Source organism: Geotrypetes seraphini, chromosome 12, assembly GCF_902459505.1.
Source record: "Geotrypetes seraphini chromosome 12, aGeoSer1.1, whole genome shotgun sequence".
Classification (NCBI taxonomy): Eukaryota; Metazoa; Chordata; class Amphibia; order Gymnophiona; family Dermophiidae; genus Geotrypetes; species Geotrypetes seraphini.
The window spans coordinates 1,726,063-1,747,125 of NC_047095.1; the positions used below are offsets into that span (position 1 = coordinate 1,726,063).

Genomic DNA, 21,063 nt, shown 5'->3' on the forward strand with positions numbered 1-21,063 from the left:
GAGTGCAACCTGCACTAAATGTTAAGGAGTTTCATACCAACTCTGGATAGGCTCTTAGATATAAAAGCCTCAGCATTCTGTGACCCTGCTTGAAAGGGGAATTCAAGCAGCTGTTATTACACACTTGTCTGAGACAGACAGTGCAGTCTATCACAGTACTTTTCAAAAACAGGAAGCAGGCAACAATAACATCTTCAGGATCTCTGCTCCCATTTAAAGGAAAGATGATTATCGAGGTAAGAACCTTTCTTTCCAATGCAACGGGAGCAGAGATCCTGAACTAATGGGACATACCTAAGCAGTCCCTAGCGTCTGGAGCAGGACAGATGAGCCGCAACATCAACTCTGTAAAACCTTGTGAAAGTATGGAGGGTGTACCATGTCGCCACCCTATGAATCTCCTCAGGTGGCACAACCCAGGACTCTGCCCAGGAAGCTGCCACTCTCCTAGTGGAGTGTGCTTTCACTGAGATAGGGGATTGTTTTTCACTCCCAATGTATGCGGAAGATATTGCCATGCAAATCCATCTTGAAACGGAAGCCTTGGAAGCCGGCCTTCTACACTGGCTCAGATTCGTTAAGACGAACAAATGATCGAACAGTCAAAACTCATTGGTCACTTCGAGGTATCTGAGAAGAGCTCTTCTTAAATCTAGAAACTGCAAAATCTTATCTTCTTTTCTGGAACCTGTTGGACTGAACGCAGGCAACTGGACCTCTTGATTAACCTGGAAGGCCAAAACTACTTTCAGCAATAGGAAGGAACCATGTGCATTGAGACTCTGGCCTCTGAAAACTAGAGAAATTGATCTCCACAGGTCAAAGCTTGAAGCTCTGAATCCCTTCTTTCTGAGCTGATAGCCACCAAAAAGACCTATTAAGGACTTGTACAGTGCCCGACAGAGAGCCTTCAGAACCAAGTTAAAGAAGAGGTGGTGAAGACAGAGACTGTGTCTGAATTCAAGAGGGCCTGGGATAGGCATGTGGGATCTCTTGGAGAGAGAAAGAGATAATGATTACTGCGGATGGGCAGACTAGATGGGCCATTTGACATTTATCTGCCATCATCATGTTTCTATGTTGGAAAAGGCTGCCTCATTGGTGGAAGTAGACGCAATGCTCCATTCAAAAATCTGGACACATCTGGGTGAGAGGATAAGGGGACCTTATCCACCTGCGCTCGAAAGTGCAAAAGACCTGTGATCTGTACCTTGAGTGACCCAACTGCTAAGCCCTTCTTGAGGCCATCCTGGAGAAAATCCAGGACTGTGGCAATCAACATCACAGAGGGTTTCACTTTCCTACAGTTACACCAGCCTTGGAAGCTCTTCCAAGCCTTGGCATAAGCGGAAACCGTTGCTGGTTTCTTGGACCGATGAAGGGTTGCAATAACTATCTCAGAATAACCTTTATGCTCTTGCAACAAGCACACAAGAGACATGCCATAAGTATTCTGGATCATCCAGGGCTATCAGTCCCTGAGAGAGCAGCGTTAAATGAACTGGGAGTATGAGGCTTCTGTCTTTCTTCAGCATGGTGAGGACTGGCCTACAGAGTATCCAAGGGTCTGACACGACTGAATGGATAGTAGTAGTAGAGATGGCTTCTGGGTCAGCCACGTGCAGCGTGCAAGAGCCGCAGCACGTGTCCCTGAAGGCAGGAAAGTGTAGCTCAGCTGGAAGGAGGACTGTTGACCCGGCTGACCCAGAAGGCTTCCCTCCAACGTTCGTTCTGACATCAGAGGGAAGCCTTCTGGGTTGGCTTCGGCAGAGGGGGGGCTTGTTTATAAACAGAATCACTGGCGGCAAATGCATTGAGTGTGAGAGTGGGGGAGACTGTTCGACCCATGATAAGGAGGGAGGGTGGCTGCTGGACTCACGAAGGGGGTGGCTGCTGTACCTGCGATCATGATTGCGAAGGGTGCTGCTGACCTGGAGGGGTGGGAAGGAAGGCAACTCGCGGCAGATCCTTTACTGCAGGGACAAGGTCACTCACCACTCCATGGGGCAGTGAATGATCTTATCCCCATACCCGCACCACTCCATGGGGCAGTAAATGATCTTATCCCCATACCCGCAACAATCAGTTAATTTTTCCTCCATTCCGGCAGGTTAGCCGCAGGTAACAGTCACTGTCATTCTCTACTCTCAGGTATTCCAGGATTGAGTTGGCACTAGGTAGCTCTTCCGAAAATTGATTATCCAGCACAGATACTGTAGTGTCTGCACTACCTGCTCCTCTGCCCACAGTGGGGTCCTCCCCCAAATCACAGGCTCCGCACAAATCTGGATCCTGGAGATCTGCCAGATTTGCCACATCCGTGGCCACAACAGAGCTGCTCTACGAAAACAGAGGAATGGACTGTGGGCACAGCCATCTTATTCCCCGGTACCCCTGCAGGAAAGCAAGAAGACCCTGGTCCCTCAGTGCAGAGGGGAGGGAGGGTTTCCCAGTGACCAGCACAGAGGTCGGTGGAAGGGAAACTAAGTATGCCATATTCACAAATTCTGAGGGAAACCCATCCTCCACGGTGGGAGCCGACTTCTGCGCCTCAGATTTGGAATGCTTGGAAGAAGATTTATGAGGTTTTCACCGGAGCCACACTTGCGTTTTGCCAAAACATCGCCAGTACACTCCCCAGGGCCTACTGATGCCATTTTCATAGGCGTCAGGGCAGAAGGCACTTGAAGATTCTCCCTGGAGGTCGAAGACACTGCATCCAGGCAAATCTTGCCACCCTCAGCACACATGAAACATGGCTGCGCATCCGACAGCCATCCACCGCAAATGAGGCATTAATCCATCCAATCCTGCCCTGGGGGAGACCATCTATGAGGTTTTCTTGCAAAAACGAAGCTGGGAAGTATGAAAAGTAACTTTAAATTCAAATCGGGAAAAATCCAAGATGGCCGTTGCGGGTACTTATTTTAATCAAAAATAGTCTGGGAAAATTACAGGAACTCACAAAAAACGGCAATTTCAGGATTTTAGAGGTGGGAAGGGGTACGGCATGCAGAGAAATCACCCAAAATCCCCTTTTAAACACCCGCCAAATTGCTGATTTAGGCTGTCAGCCCCTTACTCACTGTGCCATGTGCTGAGAGAAACTGCAGGCAGAGCTGAAACAGCTCACAAGGAGATCCTGTGCCTCAGGGAACTTGGAAACTGGATTTCAAGTCTTCTGACTGCCTCACTAGCCTGACCACCACGGCTGGAGACCTGTGCCATCTATGAACATGTCACGCAAATGCCTGATAGAAGATCGCAGTTTGGCTCCAATCCCAGTCACACCCACCACAGAAACACTCAGCCTGTGCTCCACCCATTAGCAGACGAACCTAGGCTGCAAGCTCCCAAGGGAACGGTCCCTGAGCCCCAATCTGATGTGCAGACTGTTCAGGGGGTTTACTGCCAAGCAGGGAACCCCCCCAGAAGCAGATGTTCTCCAATGGTCTGCGATTTCCTGCAGTCAAGGATTTTCCTGCAGGGAACCTCCAGAGCACGAGGGTGAAAACTGCGAATGAAAAATACTGAAATATCATGAAAGTAAACTCCTACAGCCTGGCTTGTAGGAAGAAAGACTATTGAGCAGAGGAGCATGCTCAATGATGAGGTATGAGGGAGTGGGGGTAAAAGCCTTTAAAGTTTTGAGGCTTCCTATAGATCCTGGTGGGTGGAGGGAAATAACCTACTGGTTCCAGAATAAAGTGGGATTGTACAAGAAGCACTAATTTACCCAAAAAGGGGATGAAATTGCATTGAATTAAAACAATAAAATGGAGAGAGCAGAACACACACAACTGCATCCATGCATGCAGAAGGAAAAAACCGTAGAGGGAGCTAAACAGCTCAGTGAAGTACTATAGAGGCAGAGTGAAAAATCCAGAGTGGATTCCTTCTGCAACCATGCGGCTAAAGGGAAATAACCCTACTGTCTACTCTAGAATGTCTCACCTATTGCATTGGAAAGATGATTCCATAAATTCTGGGCTTTTTCTCTCACCTGTCTCCTCTCATGACATTTAATGGAGATATAATATAGTTAAGATTCTATAAATTGTAAATGTGGGTGTTTATTCCCAGATAATTAGGGGTTCAAGAGGGAACAAAAAAAATCTGTCGATTTGTGTTTTCATGCTACAGGTACCATTACTGGGTTATCTTTCCTGGTAGAATCAAATATGTACATCTGCATCATTTAAGAGTCATCACTGAAAAAGAATAAAAATTTATGCTGAAGATGCAAGACAAGCCAGAGAAGAGTGAGAGGGTATGAAAGCAAGTGGTAGCTTTCCAGTGTTTATTCTAGAAACTCCTATTTACTTTTTCACGTTGGCAGTGTTTTATCAATGTTTATAAGTTAAAACTTAAAATCACATCTAAATATAATTCACACTGGGATGAGCTACACTATAACAGAAAAACGTCAGTAATTCTGAGATTTGTTTCTAAATTCATCCACTTACAAATCGAATCTTCTCCTTCAATTCAGGATCAACGATGCCTCCAGGTCCCTTTAGTGCCAACTTCAAATACATTTCCTCCTCCACCTATAAAACAAAATATTCATAAAGCAAACACACACCAGCAAATATTTCTAAAATAAGGTATATAAAAGTCTAATCATTTACATCACAACAAGAAATATGCATAGTGGTGAACAGCAACAAGAGATAAGAATACCAAACCATTATATAGACCAGTGTTTCTCAACACGCAGAATGCATACCCTTGGGGGTACGTGGCCTGCCGCCACCAGGGATCCCTCTCTGCCTGCCCCCCACTGAAGCCACCACTGGCAGGGATCCTTCCCTGCTTGCCCACCTCGCAGCCAACATGCTCCACCTCCCCAGTAGCAACTTTGCGCAGGGACGGGCCACGGCAAGTGCAGCGACTCGCACGCTGCCGGCCCACAAGCCTTCCCCCTGACATCAATTCTGACGTCGGAGAGAGGGTTCCGGGCCAGGCAATCGCTGCCTGGCTGGCCCAGAACCTTCTCTCTGACATCAGAAATGATGTTGGGGGGAAGGCTTATGAGCTAGTTGCATGCAGCGTGTGAGTTGCAGCACGCGCCGTCGTGGCCCTTCCCTGTGCGGAGTTGCTGCTGGGGTGGGAGATGGAGCGTGTCGGCTCTGGCTTGGCTTCAGGGGTGGTGCAGCAGGCAGGCAGTGCCCCTGGGAGGTATCTCTGGTGGCGGTGACTTCAGAGGGAGGCAGACAGGGATCCCCGGTGGCACCTGCTGCTTCTGTGGATGGGGCATGAACATGGGGGCACTAACTTGGGACATAGGAGGAAGGGAATAGAAAGGGAGAATTGATGGGCATGTATGTGAGAGTGAGAGATGGTGCACATGGGGAAAGGAAGAAAGGAAAATTGGACATAGAGAGAGAGAAATGAGGTAGAGATGCATGGGAAATAGAAAGATGAGAAGGAGAAATATTGGATATGGTGGTGGAGAGGGCAGATTGAAGGGGATGCAAGGGGGAAGAATGTTGGACATAGTGATGAAGGAAGAAATGTGGCATTGTGCTGGAGAAATGGGCATGGGGATGGTGGGCAGTGGTGAAAAATGCTGCATATGATCCGGGGATAAGAGTGGGATAAATGTTGGATGTGGCATTAGAGGGGGTGGGAGAGATGCCTGGATCTCTCAAGACAGATGGACAGTGAGAGAGAGCGAGGGAGACATATTGCCACTAGAGGTGGAGGAGAGAGGAAAAGTTGGACTCATGGAGAGACAGAAAGAGAGATGTTGGTTGGGGAAGGGAATGGGGTCTGGAGGAGAGGAAGCATGCAGGAGGCAGAAAGAAAGAAATATTGGAAATGCAATCAAGAGTCTCATGAAAACACCAGACAACAAAGGTAGGAAAAATAATTTTATTTTCAATTTAGTGATCAAAATGTGTCAGTTTTGTGAATTTATATCTGCTGTCTATATTTTGCTCTATATTTGTCTAGACTGCTTGTAGGAAGCCTCATTTACATAATTTTTCAGACCCTCCCCTCTTATCTCAGGACTGCCCTCTGGTGTCCAGTTTGTGCAAAAGCAGACAGTAACATCTGTAGAGGACAGAGACAAAAAGAAAGGGTAAGAGGAAACTCCACGACAAACAAGTCTAATCTGCTCATAACATTACATTTTATAACAACTGAAACAGTTAGCAAACAGTATAAACCTCAGAACTGTGCTATAAGGAGATACAGCCTACACTAACAAAGAAGAGCGCCACAGCTAGAGACCCCCCCTCCAAGGCAAAGTGCATAACACATTCAGATGGTACACTTAGAAAGGCTGGTCAAGAAACCATAAATCCAACTTACCAATACTTATCAAGGCAAATAATCGGCGAATCAGCAACACCCAGGGTGGGCTCCAGGAACAGAGTGTGGATTTACAAGAAAGAACATTAGCAAAGGTTAGAATCTAATTGTTTGTTCTTGTACAAACCCAATCTAATCCTGGACAAGAGGGATACAACAGAGCAGTCATGTAGAGTCAGGATGGGATTGATGAGCCTGCTGCAAAACAGAGGGACCGAAAGCAGCATCTTGCTTGTCTGCCATATTGATTTTGTAAAACTTTGTAAAAGTATGTCAGGAGGACCAGGTAGCAGCTCTGAATATCTCAAGAGAAATCGCCGACAACTCTGCCCACGAGGAGGCAATGCCTCTAGTAAAATGAGCACTCACAGAAAGAGGGGGCTCCTTTCCAGCAGCAATATAGGCAGATGAAATAGCCATATAGATCCATTTCGAAATGGTGATCTTCAAAGCCAGACTGCCCTTACAGGCAGGACCCACCAATACAAACACGTGGTCGGAAACTTGTTTGTGACTTCCAAGTACCACAACAAAAGTCTGCGCACATCCAGCAACCTCAGCACTCTTCATGCTTCCTCGAACCCGAAGGAGTAAATGTAGGAAGCCAGACCTCCTGGATGATGTGGAACTAGAGACCACCTTCGGCAGAAAGAAAGGAACAGTACATGGAAACACGCAGGAATCCATAATCAAAAGAAAGGGATCCCTGCAAGATAGAACCTGAAGCTCAGAAATTCTGCAGGATGAAGTTATACCCACCAGGAAAACTGCCTTTAACAGTGAGGTCCATTAAGGACGCCTTAAGGAGGCTCATAGGGCAGACGAGCTAGTGACCGGAAGTGAAGGATGCAGTAAGGGAAAAGACAGACTCTTTTATAAAATGGAAACGCGAACGAACAACAGAGGCCTGGAACAGTCATAAGGCCGACCAGAAGAAGTGTCACTTGGCGGTAAGAAATGCCAAAAAGGTCTATGAGGAAAAGATAGCGCAAGAAGACAAAAACTTCAAGCCCTTTTTCAGATATATAAAAGGGAAAAAACTGGCAAAGGAGGCAGTGGGCCCTCTCTATGATCAGGGAATAAAAGGGTACATCAAGGAAGACAAAGAGATTGCCGATAGGCTAAATTCATTCTTCGCGTCGATCTTTACCAGGGAAGACACTACATCAATGCCCGAACCAGGGAAAGTATTCAAGGGAGAAATCAAGGATAACCTCACCACATTGAGGCCCTGATTCTCCAAAAGTGCGTCCCGATTTTAGGCAGCTGTAGACGTCCTACAGCTGTCTAATCAGCCAATCGGGATGCACGTTTTTTTTAAAAAAAATGTTCCCCAGGCAGGCCTGAAAGCGCCTCCGGGAGCCTAGGGAGACCCGCAAGATGCCTAAGCTCGCCTACAGGCCCTTAGGCGAACTTAGGCGGCCCTACGCGTCTCCCTAGTAGAGGAAGAGACGCTTAAAATGTAGGCCAGCAAAATGCTGGTCTACATTGTAAGTAGACGCGGCCGCTATACTGATCGCGGCAAGGGATCTCCCTGCTGCAATAAAGTATAGCGGCCGCGGCCGCCTGTCCCATCACCGACAGGAGGATGCCCAACTCCTCCTGTTGGAACCCCGGAACCCCCTCCACCCCAAACTCGTAATCGCCAACAGGAGGATGCCCAACTCCTCCTGTCGGAACCCCGGAACCCCCTCCCCCCCAAACTCGTAATCGCCGACAGGAGGATGCCCAACTCCTCCTGCCGGAAAGCCCAACGACCCCCCGCCCCAACTAATCTCCCTCCCCCAACTAACCTTTCAATGTTGGTCAGCTGGACGGGTCTTGCTGCCGTCCAGCCGACGGGTCTGCCTCGTGGAAATGAGACGGCACGCCCCTTCCCGGCCCATCCCCGCTAAATCTAAGGCCTGATTGGCCCAGGCTGTAGAAGCCTGGACCAATCAGGCCTTAGGCATAGCGGGTCCGCCCATCCCCACTAATCCTAAGGCCTGATTGGCCAAGGTGCCTAGTCTGGGCCAATCAGGCCTTAGATTTAGTGGGGATGGGCCGGGAAGGGGCGTGCCGTCTCATTTCCACGAGGCAGACCCGTCGGCTGGACGGCAGCAAGACCCGTCCAGCTGACCAACATTGAAAGGTTAGTTGGGGGAAGGAGATTGGTTGGGGCGGGGGGTCGTTGGGCTTTCCGGCAGGAGGAGTTGGGCATCCTCCTGTCGGCGATTCCGAGTTTGGGGGGAGGGGGTTCCGGGGTTCCGACAGGAGGAGTTGGGCATCCTCCTGTCGGCGATTCCGAGTTTGGGGGGGGGAGGGGGTTCCGGGGTTCCGACAGGAGGAGTTGGGCATCCTCCTGTCGGCGATTACGAGTTTGGGGGGGGGGAGGGGGTTCCGACAGGAGGAGTTGGGCATCCTCCTGTCGGCGATTACGAGTTGGGGGGGAGGGGGTTCCGGGGTTCCGACAGGAGGAGTTGGGCATCCTCCTGTCGGAGATTACGAGTTTGGGGGGGAGGGGGCTCGGGGTTCCGACAGGAGGAGTTAGGCATTCTCCTGTCGGTGATGGGACAGGCAGCCGCAACAACCGCGGCCGCTATACATATTGCAGCAGGGAGATCCCTTGCTGCCATAAGTATAGCGGCCGCGTCTAATTTAACCCGATTCTCTAAAGACGCCGGTTACAGAATCGGCGTTTAGTATAGGACGCCTCTCCCGGGTGGCCTGCCTGGGGAGCATTTTTTTTTTAAAAACGTGCATCCCGATTGACTGATTAGACAGCTGTAGGACGTCTACAGCTGCCTAAAATCGGGACGCACTTTTGGAGAATCAGGGCCTGAGTGTGAACCTGGATATGATATACTATCAGATCGAAAGACTAAAAAGTGACAAGTCCCCTGGACCAGACGGAATTCACCCGAGAGTGCTAAAGGAACTTAAGATAGAAATCGGAGAGCTCTTACAATCCTTAGCAAATTTGTCAATCAGAACCGGGCAAATACCAGAGGATTGGAAAATAGCGAATGTCATTCCAATCTACAAAAAAGGATCGAGAGGAGAACCAGGCAATTATAGACCTGTGAGTCTTTACGTAGGTTCCTGGGAAGATGGTTGAAACGCTAATCAAAGACAGCATAGTGCAGCACCTGGAAAATCATGACCTGATGAGAGATAGTCAACATGGCTTCAGGAAGGAGAAGTCATGTCTGACAAATTTACTACAATTTTTTGAGAAGGTGAACAAACAAATCGATAGAGGTGACCCGGTGGATATAATATACTTGGACTTCCAGAAGGCGCTTGACAAGGTTCCACACGCTAGGCTTCTGAAGAAACTACAAAGCCATGGAATTGAAGGGGATATACTAAGATGGATAACCAATTGGCTGGAGAGCAGAATGCAGAGGGTTAGCATAAATGGGAGGTTTTCGGACTGGGAAAAGGTGACAAGCGGTGTGCTCCAGGGCTCGGTCCTTGGGCCAATCTTATTCAATATATTCATAAATGACTTGGGAGACGAAACAACGAGTAATATAATCAAGTTCGCAGATGACACGAAACTATGTCAGTCAGTTGGTTCACAGATGGATAGTGAAGAACTCCAGAGAGATTTGAACCTGCTAGAGAAATGGGCGGAAACGTGGCAGATGAAGTTCAATATAGAAAAATGCAAAGTGATGCATCTAGGCACGAAAAACAAGGAACATGAATATAAAATGTTAGGTGTAACACTGAGCAAGAGCGAACAAGAAAGAGACCTGGGAGTGTTGATAGACCGGACTCTGAAGCCATCGGCACAATGTGCGGCGGCTGCAAAGAAAGCGAACAGGATGTTGGGCATGATTAAGAAGGGAATCACAAGTAGATCGGCTAACGTCATAATGCCGCTTTACAGAGCAATGGTTAGGCCACAACTGGAGTATTGTATCCAACACTGGTCTCCCTACCTAAAGAAAGATATAACCCTGCTGGAGAGGGTGCAGAGGCGAGCCACAAAGCTAGTAAAAGTTATGGGAAATTTGAGCTACAAAGAACGCCTCAAAAAACTGAACTTGTTCACCCTACAGAAGAGAAGAATGCGTGGAGATATGATAGAGACTTTTAAAATACTAAAGGGATTTGACAAAATCCAGCAAGATGCAGCGTTATTCACGTTGTCAAATGTGACTCAGACGAGGGGTCATGGACTGAAGTTGAGAGGCGACAGGCCCAGGACAAATGTTAGGAAGTTCTGTTTCACACAGCGAGTGGTGGACGCTTGGAACGCTCTCCCGGAGGAGATTGTGATGGAGACCTCCACTATAGGATTCAAGAGCAAGTTGGATGCACACCTCCTTGCTAATCACATTGAGGGATATAGGTAAACAAGGTCTCATCTGGGACCACCTAGGACTTCATTAGCAAGCACCTAGTTGAGCCTCCGCGTGTGCGGGTCACCGGACTAGATGGACCAAGGGTCTGATTCGGTGAAGGCATTTCTTATGTTCTTATGAGATTCCAAGTCGAACAATCTTGAGGGCTCTAAATCAATGCCTTTCACTTTAAATTTGGTAAATGATAATATAACAATTTAAATTTGGTTTTTCAAGTCTTGCTGGTTTATGGCATGTTTATGAAATGCTATCCCGATGGGGTAATTATTCATTTGAGCCACTGTTAGGTAGAATTTTAGAAGTGTGTCTTGTATTGTTTGCAGGATAACACTTTAGGGGGGGTTCAAAGGTTATACTTTATAAAAATGTTTTAATTGAACTCTTTTTATAAGTGATATGGCTGTTCTTATGCCTCTCAGATATATGTACAGTTTGCTTCATGTTGTATCAGATATTTCTATCTGTAATAAAAAGTTTAGAAATAAAAAAATGTAGCATAGAAACTTTAGACAAAAGAAAATGGAAAAACTGGAAAGATTGTCTAAGCATTAGAATAATAAGATATATAAACAACATTTAAGAATATCTCTCTGAAACAGATTGAGTGCAGGGGGATGTATTCAGAGTTTGACCTCAGTCCTTAGAGAAAAATATATGCAAATATTTAATGTGGATATCCTGAAAATCAGACCTATTTTCAGTTTTTAGGAACAAAAGCTAGAGAGTTCCTGCTAATAAAACCCCTTCATACCTTGTGAACAAACTAAAGTAAAATATTCGACATCGGGCACTTCCAAGAGGATAGTTGGCCGACCTAAACTATTCCAAAATGCTAAAACAGCATACCTCATCTTTGCAGGAAAAATCCCTATAATGTAGATAGTGCAGACCAAATGCACTTAAATTCCTTTTGTTTGTAAAAAATATGCAAAGCTCTGATTGTGGTAAACTGTAATGTGCCTTATTGCATTAGGAGGCAGGGCCTTAAGCTTGTATTCTTTCAATATTTTTAAGACAAAAGATTGAGAAAATTTACTTCAGTGTAGTAGAGGGTAAGAAGTTCTGGTTTGTATTGGGTCTTGCATGTCTTCTATATATCTTGTTTTCAGTAGGTACGGCCCCCTTTGGCAGCCATGCCACTGGTGATTTTGATGATGGATTTCTCCATAGGAAAACAGTGCAGGAACCGTTTAATTGCTACCTGCGATATAATCAACTGCACACAATGCTGATACGATTTAACTGCTAATTCAAAGATCTTCATAAGCTTATGTGTATCGGCTGGGGAACTTTGTATTCTAAAAGTATGATCAACTCCTGACAACCAGAGAAACGATGTTTTCTTTTAAAATGCAGATTTTCCGGACAATCGCATTTAATGGAACCCCCCCCCCCAAGCAGTCCGTTAAATCGAGGGTTTACTGTAGTGACAAACACCTTGAAATATCAGCTATTAACAATAGCGTTCTGACAGTACTACACACCAGGTTTTAACTCAGTGGTATTCATTTCTGGTCCTCAAGTGCCACAATTGACTTTTCAAGAAATCGCTAACAAATATGCATGAGAGAGTTACATACATAAATTGAGACAGTATACTTGTAAATTTCTCTCACACACATTCACTATGGCATCCAAAAAAACCCCAGAACTGTTTGTGGACTGAAAGTGGATATCACTAGTTTAACTTGTTGCACTGAAGCAGAATTCCCCTCTAAATCAAGTAAAAAGCATATAAACTTTAAACCAGGGGTGTCCAACCTTTTGGCTTCCCTGGGCCGCATTGGCCAAAAAAAATGTTTCTGGGGCTGTACAAACGCACAAAAGCTGCAGCTGACAGAGGAGGGAGCCGGCAAGACGGTAAACTCCCGGGGGCAGCAGAGGAAAACACTGCATCATCCTCGACCGGGGCCGCACAAAATACTTCACGGGGCCGCATGTGGCCCTCAGGCCACAGGTTGGACACCCCTGCTTTAAACAATGGTGGCTTTCAACTTACCTTCTTTAATCTGCAATCAAAGTACAAATCTATCTCTGTTGAAGCTGTTACAGGGTTCTGTACATCTTCAGGCGAGTGTGCCATCTGCATGTGTGTTTCTGCATCTTCAGATGCTTTTACAGGAGACATCATTGATGTATATGTCCATGTATCCTCAGATTGCACCTGCACAGGAGACACTGGTTCATGTTTCTCTATATGCTCAGGTGAGGGTGGCACCGGTACAGGAAATATCACCATCTGCTTCTCTGCATTCTCTGGACAGGGCGTCTGTGGGCATGAAGTCATCAATATCTGTTTGTGTGTATTCTCTGAAGAAAGCGGCACTTGCACAGGTGCTGTCGTTTGCTTACATATATCTTCAGGAGAAGATGGAGCCTCCACTGGCGATATCACGGGAGAAGCCAACATCTCTGTAGGTCTAGGTGGATTTATTTTAATCAGATTTATGGCTAGGTTAGCGTTACCAAAAAAAGAAACAAGTCAGTTAATTAGAATCATAGAAAGTAAATTAACAAGGCATCTTGCTTTATGTGAGCAAGGCATTAAAGCATTTGAAGAGATCCCACAGAATAGCACAAGAACTGCTATGGCAAAAATCTACAGTAATTCTCAAATAAAGCTATGGAGGTTTTCTGCCATCACAACAGAAAACACAAGGCTAATATGTGAACTTTGCAGTTATGACCATAAGAAGGTATGCAGAACACATAGTAGCAACAAGTACCTGATAGATTTTTGGTATTAAAATGTACAGCAGGTCCTGTGCAAAGACTATAGACAATGACTATAATAAAAAAAGAGATTAGCTTAGGTCCTTACATTGCTAATATATTTTCTAGTAGATAGGTGTGTCATTCTTGGCAAGTGGGTTATATCCCAGTGCCAGTAAGTCTTGCAGAAGGAATCCATTTTGGATTTTTTCTGAATCCCTCCTACTTAACAGAGGAGTATGCCCCCTATAGGTAGTTCCAAATCAGGCAAGCACTCTTTCTAGAACAGATGTGAAACAGGGGTACGGGGAACTCCTCAAAGAATAAATCTGTTCTGCCCTGAAATTTTAATATGTTAACCATTGATCAATCAAAACGACAAAACAATCATACCAAACAAACATTAATGGAGCTCTAATACCACCCCAAAATATCCTAGCAATAGACTAGTCTTCATATGCTTAAGGTACGACTGGCATCCAACTTGCAAGTTTGGATAAGAACATTCTGAGTGAGACACTAGGTAAGTGCAGGAAATAAATGACAGGGTGGGGGGTCCAGAATGACACATCTATCTACTAGAATAAGATATTAGCAAGAGAAGAACTTAGATTTCTTTTTCTAATGTAATAGGTGTGTCATTCTGGACAAGTGGGACGCACAAAGCAGTCTAGGGCGAGACCAACGCACCGGCTCGTAGCACTGAGGACCTAAAAAGCAGAGTCCTCCCTTGCCACTACATCCACTCTGGAAAGATTTGGAAAATGTATGTAGAGAGGATCAAGTCACTGCCCTAGAAATCTCCTCAGGGGGACAGTCCCAAGTTTATGTCCACGATGAAGTCACGCTTCTAGTTGAATGCACCTATATAGAAATAGAGGACTGTTTCCCACAAACAATATATGCTGACAAAATGGCCCTATGGATCCATCTGGCAATCATGGCGTTGGAAGCCAGTGCACTGAAAAAAAGATGGACAGATATCTTGAGGGCACCAAGTTCAAGCTATTGGAAAAGCACTTTTAATGTCCAATTTCTTCAGAATCTGTTGCTTTTTCCTGGAACCTGTGGACTGGAAAGCCAGCAATCCTACTTCCTGATTGACACGGAATGCCGAAATCTTCGGCAAAAAGGATGAAACGGTGTGCAAAGAAACAGTTTCAATAAAAAGCCTGTAACTCTGAAACCCTTCTCACTGAGCCACTAGAAAAACTGTTTTGAGCGTCAGATCCATCAAGGTCGCTTCCTTCAGCGGTTTGAATGGAGTCTGGCTGAGACCCTGCAAAACTAGCTTAAGATCCCAAGAAGGGACTGGAGGCCTTCTGAGGGGCCTGATACAAAGTGCTCCTTTCAGAAATCTGGCTATGTCTTGATGAGATTCCACTTGCAAAAAACTTTTATAAAAGGTAAATTTGTCAAATACAATTTCAAAAATCAATTTAAATCTTGACAAACTTCCCACACAGTGATGAGAAAGGCACGAGCCATAACCTTAAATATTACTAAAAATGAGCCTCAGAAACCAAGGTGAAGTAATCCAAACACTCACCAAGCCTCATTTAGCCACCATGGCTACATAGGCTATAACAAGTTAATCATAAACTCCTCTTGCAACCGAGAACCACAGCAGTAAAAAAACTCAAACTTGAGAAAAACCTGCGTTGGTCTCAGTTGCAGAGCAAAACTACATTCTGCACCTTAACACAGCACAGTGTGGAAAAACGTGGTCATACAAAAACACAATACATACACACAAAAAGCAAAAATAAACAAAACTCCACACAATTAAGCCAAGTACTTAGCTGAAGCCCATTGGAGTGCATACCCATAGAACCCTGCAGGCAAGCTTGCTTCTCCCAGGTAGATTCCACCATTCAGAGCACAAACACTCTTGTAAGATTTCCTCCAATATAGTTTGGTAAGTATAGTTCCGCAAGTTAAATGCTTACTACTTTACCCCCAACAAAAGGGATTCCAGTCCACACTGGCAACAAGTCACATCTCTTGCAGTTTCCAGCCGTCACTCCAACACAGCATGCTACAGCAACAAAAGTACTTCCTGGCTTGTGGTAGAGAAAAAACAGCCAACTATCAACCCTTTCTTGACAAGAGTCTTGTTTCACATCATCATGCTGCTTCAGGAGAAAAGGGCTTAAAGCTCAAAACAAAATTAGAACACAAACATTTTCCATATCACCACGAGTGTTTGGATTACTTCACCTTAGTTTCTGAGGCTCGTTTTTAGTAATATTTAAGGTTGTGGCTCGTGCCTTTCTCAGAACTGTGTGGGAAGATTGTCAAGATTTAAATTGATTGATGAGACTCCAGCCATAAAACAAGAGAGTCCCACTACTTGGCCTCTAAAGGATGCCACTGTGAGTTCCTCAGCAAGACCAGCCTAGAGAAAGGCTAACACCACAGAGACTTGAGCAGAGAAAGGCTCCTCCTTTTCCCTGATGCACCAGTGCTGGAAAGCTGTCCAAGCCTTAGCATAAGCAGACCTAAACAAACAGAGTAGCAATGATTATTTCTGAGTAACCCTTGTGCGCTAACACCATGCGTGCAAGAGCCATGCCTCAAAGATCAAAGTATTCCAGAACTGCTCCTACCAATTGTCCCTGAGAAGAGGTTCCAGCTATACTTGTAGGGTGAGACCTGCGCCTGTAAGATTACGCACTAGGTCTGCCTAACATGGTCTGGGTGGTCAATCTGGAGCCACCAGAATGACTGCTCTCAGATGGCTTGCAATCCTTTCATCAGTCACGAAGAAAACACGTACATCTGTACATCGCTCTTTAACCACGGCTGGACCAGAACATCCAGGCCCGCACTTCCAGATTCAGCTGCACATTCTTGGTGCCTTTCTGTCTGCATGCCTCTGGAAGATAGACATGACCATCTGTCATGTTGTAAAGGACCCCGAAGTATGCCAGAGAGTGGGACTGAATCAGGTGGCTCTTTCAGAAATCCACTAAGCCAGGAGTAGGCAATTTCGGTCCTCGCAAGCCGGTGCCAGGTCAAGTTTTCAGGATATCCACAATAAATATGCATGAGATAGATTTACATCTCAAGGAGGCAGTGCATGCAAATCCATCTCATACATATTCATGGTGGAGATCCTGAAAACCTGACCTGGCTCCAGCTCTCAAGGACTGGAATTGCCTAGTCCTGCACTAAGCAAACCTGGTTCTGCAGAACACAGACCTCATGAGCCACAGCTTGCTCTACTGCTATGAACGGCAAAGTTATCATCAGTCAGATGTCCAGGTATACCTAAACTTGTAAGTCCATCTCAATGGATAGCTATCACCACAAACTCCTTGGTGAACCAGCGAGACACTGTTGCCAGCCTCAAAGGGAAAGGCTAAGAACTGACAATAGTTTTCAGGACATTCAACATAAGTAAAGTTCTGTGAGTTGGAAACATGGGAATGGATATGGTCTGTAAAATCAAGAGAGGCCAGAAACTTCCTGGAGCTACCACTCTAACTGAACATATTGTCTTTGTGTGACACAGGTTCCAGAAGGGATCTCCACTCATCTGAGTCATTGTAGGATCCAACGAAGTATAGAGAATGTGTCCGAGACCGAATCTTCAGGCAGCACCAAGTCTAAGACCTGAAAACTTAAAAGCCTCTGAGATATACCTGCGACCCTGCTGCCTCCTCTGGACACCCCAACAGGAAGTCCACCACCCAATCTGACTAGGGCTGGGTAACTTAGAGCTTGTAACTGCTCTGAATGATCTATCAAGATCTGTGCCCAGACTTCCACAGAGATCTAGAGCCATCCCCTTATCTTTAGAGAGAGCGCTCTGGACCTGGTGTCACTGCATCGTCTCAAAGACTCTGCCTGGGATCTGAGAATCTATGTATGGATTCTTAGAAGATCTTCGAGAGGCAGCTCCTGCTGAGGACTGCCAAAAGTGCCTGAAGCCACTAAAATTAGACTGCTCAGAGTCACTAGAGTTTTGCGATCTGCTGCCAGGCAAAGAAGTCAGTCAATGACCTGCCAAACTGGTTATGTGATCATCCAGTCCTGTTCAAACAATATCTGACCCCTGAAAGGAAGTCTGCTGAGGACAGACTTGGAGGTGGAAACCTGAGCTCATTGCCTGATCTAGAGCATACTGCGGGCTGAGATTGAAGAAGCCGAAACATTGATCATGACTCTAATGTCATCATAGAGCATTGGCTACATAATCCACACCATCCAATAGGAACAAGAACAAAGGTTGCCCTCTGCCAGCTCAGGATTCCGCAACCTGGTAAGACAGGCACGTGACACAAAGGGAGTTGCTTCAGATGCTTAGATTCACAAGGCTAGCTCTTTGAAATACATTTAAATAATCACAGCCACCCTGCCCAACTAGATAATACCACATCTCCCACACTTGACAGGGAGACATGCACTTGGTAACCTACGCTACCAAGACTCTATCTTAGGCTGAAAGAATAACTGCTGTGCCATCAGATACAGCCGAGCCATTTACATAGCTATGGTGAGGGACCCTTCAGGAGCATTCTAATGCTCAGGGACCAATTACTCCCTCAGAAAGGTCGACCAGAATCTGGCCAGCCTTTGAACTTGAGGCAGAAATGCCCTGGGAGTCCCAACCTTATTGCGTATCTCCTGGTGCACTGCCATGCTCTACCTGTGGAAATCAGCCATCCTGAAAGGCTCTCCACACCAGATTAAAAATTCTGCAGAAAATGGTTGTCTTAGGCAGTGCGGAGTCTCCGTCAGAGGACTCCAGCTTGCATCTCTAGGACTCTGTGGCCTCCGTGCCCCTTGTTCAGGATGACCACCATCCCGGTGCTCTTGAAGGAATTTGGCCTGAATCAATGGGCTATCTGCCCTTTTCTCAGCCTCAGAGAGCAAAAGAGAGACTAAGCCAACCGCTCCCACCCTTCATGTGCTGTATGGCACATGACGCAAAAGCGCTCTTCGGGTGCCTATCCAGCGCAGACCTGGCATGAATTAAGTGTAAAAGAGCCTGAGGTGATTTGGAGCTTCTGGAGAGCACTTTAAAAAAAAAAAAAAAAGAGTCAGGAAATCCAAGATGGATGCCATGGCAGCATTTTGGCACCAAAAAAAGTTCCAAGATGCTAAAATAAAACAAAACTACTAGCAATTTTAGAGGAGGGGGAATATTAGGGAGTATGCAGAAACTTTTAAAAACAAGATTTACAGACCCCCCCTTGATTTTCCTCATAGGCTGTAACAGTCTGCAACTTGTGCTGGCAAAGTGCTGCAGCCTGCCTCAGCTCCAAAGATAGTTGGATATGGGAGAAGAAATCACTGCCTCAAAACGGAGCATCCTTCCAGCACTGAATCTTCAGGATGCCAGTTTGATCGGAGTCTCCAACCCCCATGGACCCAAAAAAAATGGGGGGGAGAGGCAAAACGAAGTTAGCATCCTGTACGACCCCGCTGAGCCCCCTACAGGATACCTAACAGCCTATGCTCAAGCCTCTGCAACGCAGGCAAGCGATGCTCCAATGGACCAGACCCCCAAGCTCCAAAATGTATCACGATGGATTGGCCTGTCCACTGCAGACCTCAGTCTGCTTCTCCTCCACACAGGAAAAAGGAAGAGCTGTGACTCACTGGTTGAACTGCTGCTGCCTCTGCACCCAGAGGTTGTGAGATCAAATCCCAGTGCTGATCCTTAAAAAGACTTTTCTTCTCTCTGTTAAATCCTAGCCCACATTTGCAGTCTAACAGCAGCTCTGGCAAGATACACATTTCAAATCTGACATATTGTAACCACAAAACAGAAAATAAAATTATTTTTTTTTACCTTTTGTTGTCTGGTCATTATTGAAATCATGTTGGTCCCAGGCTCTGATTGTCTTCTGATCAGGGTCTCCTTTTTTCTTCTTTCTCTGTGCTAACCATCCATCTTTCATCTCTGTCCTCCCCTTCCGTTTTCCTTCTCTACCCAGGAAGTCTGGCATCTTTCATTTTTTCACCTCCATCCTCCATCTTCACAGTAGCAGCGATGGACCCCCACCATCTCTCCTGTTCTCAACAACCCTTCATCCATCATCTCTCCCTCCTTCCCAACCACCCGAGGGTCCACCAGCTCTTCCTTTCTCTTCCCAACCACCCCCTATCCCCCAACACCATCCCTAGTGTCCAACTTCTTTCCCTTTCTTTTCCTTCCCTCCCTAAATCCCATTGTCCACCATCTCTCCCTCTCCTCTGTTTTTAGACCCATTATTTCTTCCCCCTCCCCTCCCTCCCCAGTCCGGTATATGCACATCTCTTTGAACCCCCCCTTCCCTCCTTCCGTGTACTTCTACACCAGGGCTTCCCTACCCTGAAGGCCGGACTCCCCCCTCAGAAGGCCTGCCTGTTCCCCCAGCTTCCCCTGAAGGCCTGCCCCTGCCCGAATGCCTGCATGTACCCCCAGCTTCCCCCGAAGGCCTGCCCCCCCAAAGGCCTGCATGTTCCCCCAGCTTCCCCCGAAGGCCTGCCCCAAAGGCATGCATGTTCCCCCAGCTTCCCCTGAAGACCTGCCCCCCTCCGAAGGCCTGCATGTTTCCCCAGCTTCCCCTGAAGGCCTTCCCCCCCTCCGAAGGCCTGCATGTTACCCCAGCTTCTCCTGAAGGCCTGCCCCCTCCAAAGGCCTGCATGTTCACCCAGCTTCCTTGCTCTTACCTTAAGATAATAAGGCAGCCTGCAGGATCACCGGTGCTTTAGCGATCCTTGCAGCTGCTGTTGTCCTCAGCAACACATTCCCTCTGCCTTAGTTCCGCCCTTTCTCCGACGTCCAGGGAACGTGCTGCTGAGGACGACGGCAGCTGCAAGGATCGCTACAGCACCGGTGATCCTGCAGGCTGCAGTATTATCTTAAGGTAAGAGCGGAGAAGCTGGGGGAACATGCAGGCCTTCAGGCGGGGGGTTGCAGGCCCTCAGGGGAAGCCAGGAAAAAATGCAGGCCTTCATGGGGACGCTGCAGGAAAATGCAAACCTTCCTGACTAATCCTCCCCCCTCGCCCCCTAACACAGGAAGGCACGGGGAGAAGGGGCAGTCACTGAATCGGGAGGCCAATATTTTTTTTAATCGAATTGATTCGAATCGGAAATGGGGCAGCACTAGTGCCCACCGCTTTGAATGTCAGCTTTGAAATAACAAAGCAACAAAAGGCAGTATACAAGTCCCCATTCCCTTTCCCTACTAAGGGATCTCTTAGCACCGAAACCAAACCCATTAAAAAAAAACCAAAACACCAAAAACTGTTAAAAAAAAAATAAAGAAATAAGCTGAGCACATCAAACCCTTCTTCAGGTTTGCGTACAGAAGGAAATAAACTGTAGGGGTCAACAGAGCCCTCTGTGAAGGAGGGATTCAGAAAAACTCCAGAGTGGATTCCTTCTGCAATGCTCAAGAGCACTGGGATATAACCCACTTGTCCAGAATGACACACTAGAAAGTATTTTAGGTGTAAAAACTCATAATCCAGCCTTCTATAATCCCAGGTAACACTAAAATCCCATTACACCAAAGATCTATTTCTTCTTGAAGACTTAAAACATCTCTCATAGTCCAAGGTTGAGCAATCACAGTCCTCTAGGGCAGTGATTCCCAACCCTGTCCTGGAGGAACACCAGGCCAATCGGGTTTTCAGACTAGCCCTAACGAATATGCATGAGAGAGATTTGCATA

The 21,063-nt window shown here is 46.5% G+C and overlaps 1 protein-coding gene across 3 annotated transcripts in view; it reads right to left on the bottom strand.

Moving 5' to 3' along the window:
• The window catches only part of TDRD5 (tudor domain containing 5), a 120,867-nt gene that overhangs the window by 81,121 nt on the left and 18,683 nt on the right, over positions 1-21,063 (bottom strand). For all 3 annotated transcript variants that reach the window (XM_033916886.1, XM_033916885.1, XM_033916888.1), the window contains exons 4-5: positions 12,676-13,127; positions 4,467-4,550 (exon numbers count right to left, since the gene is read on the bottom strand). In XM_033916886.1, the coding sequence (XP_033772777.1) occupies positions 4,467-4,550; positions 12,676-13,127 (536 nt within the window). The remainder of the gene's footprint in view (positions 1-4,466; positions 4,551-12,675; positions 13,128-21,063) is intronic.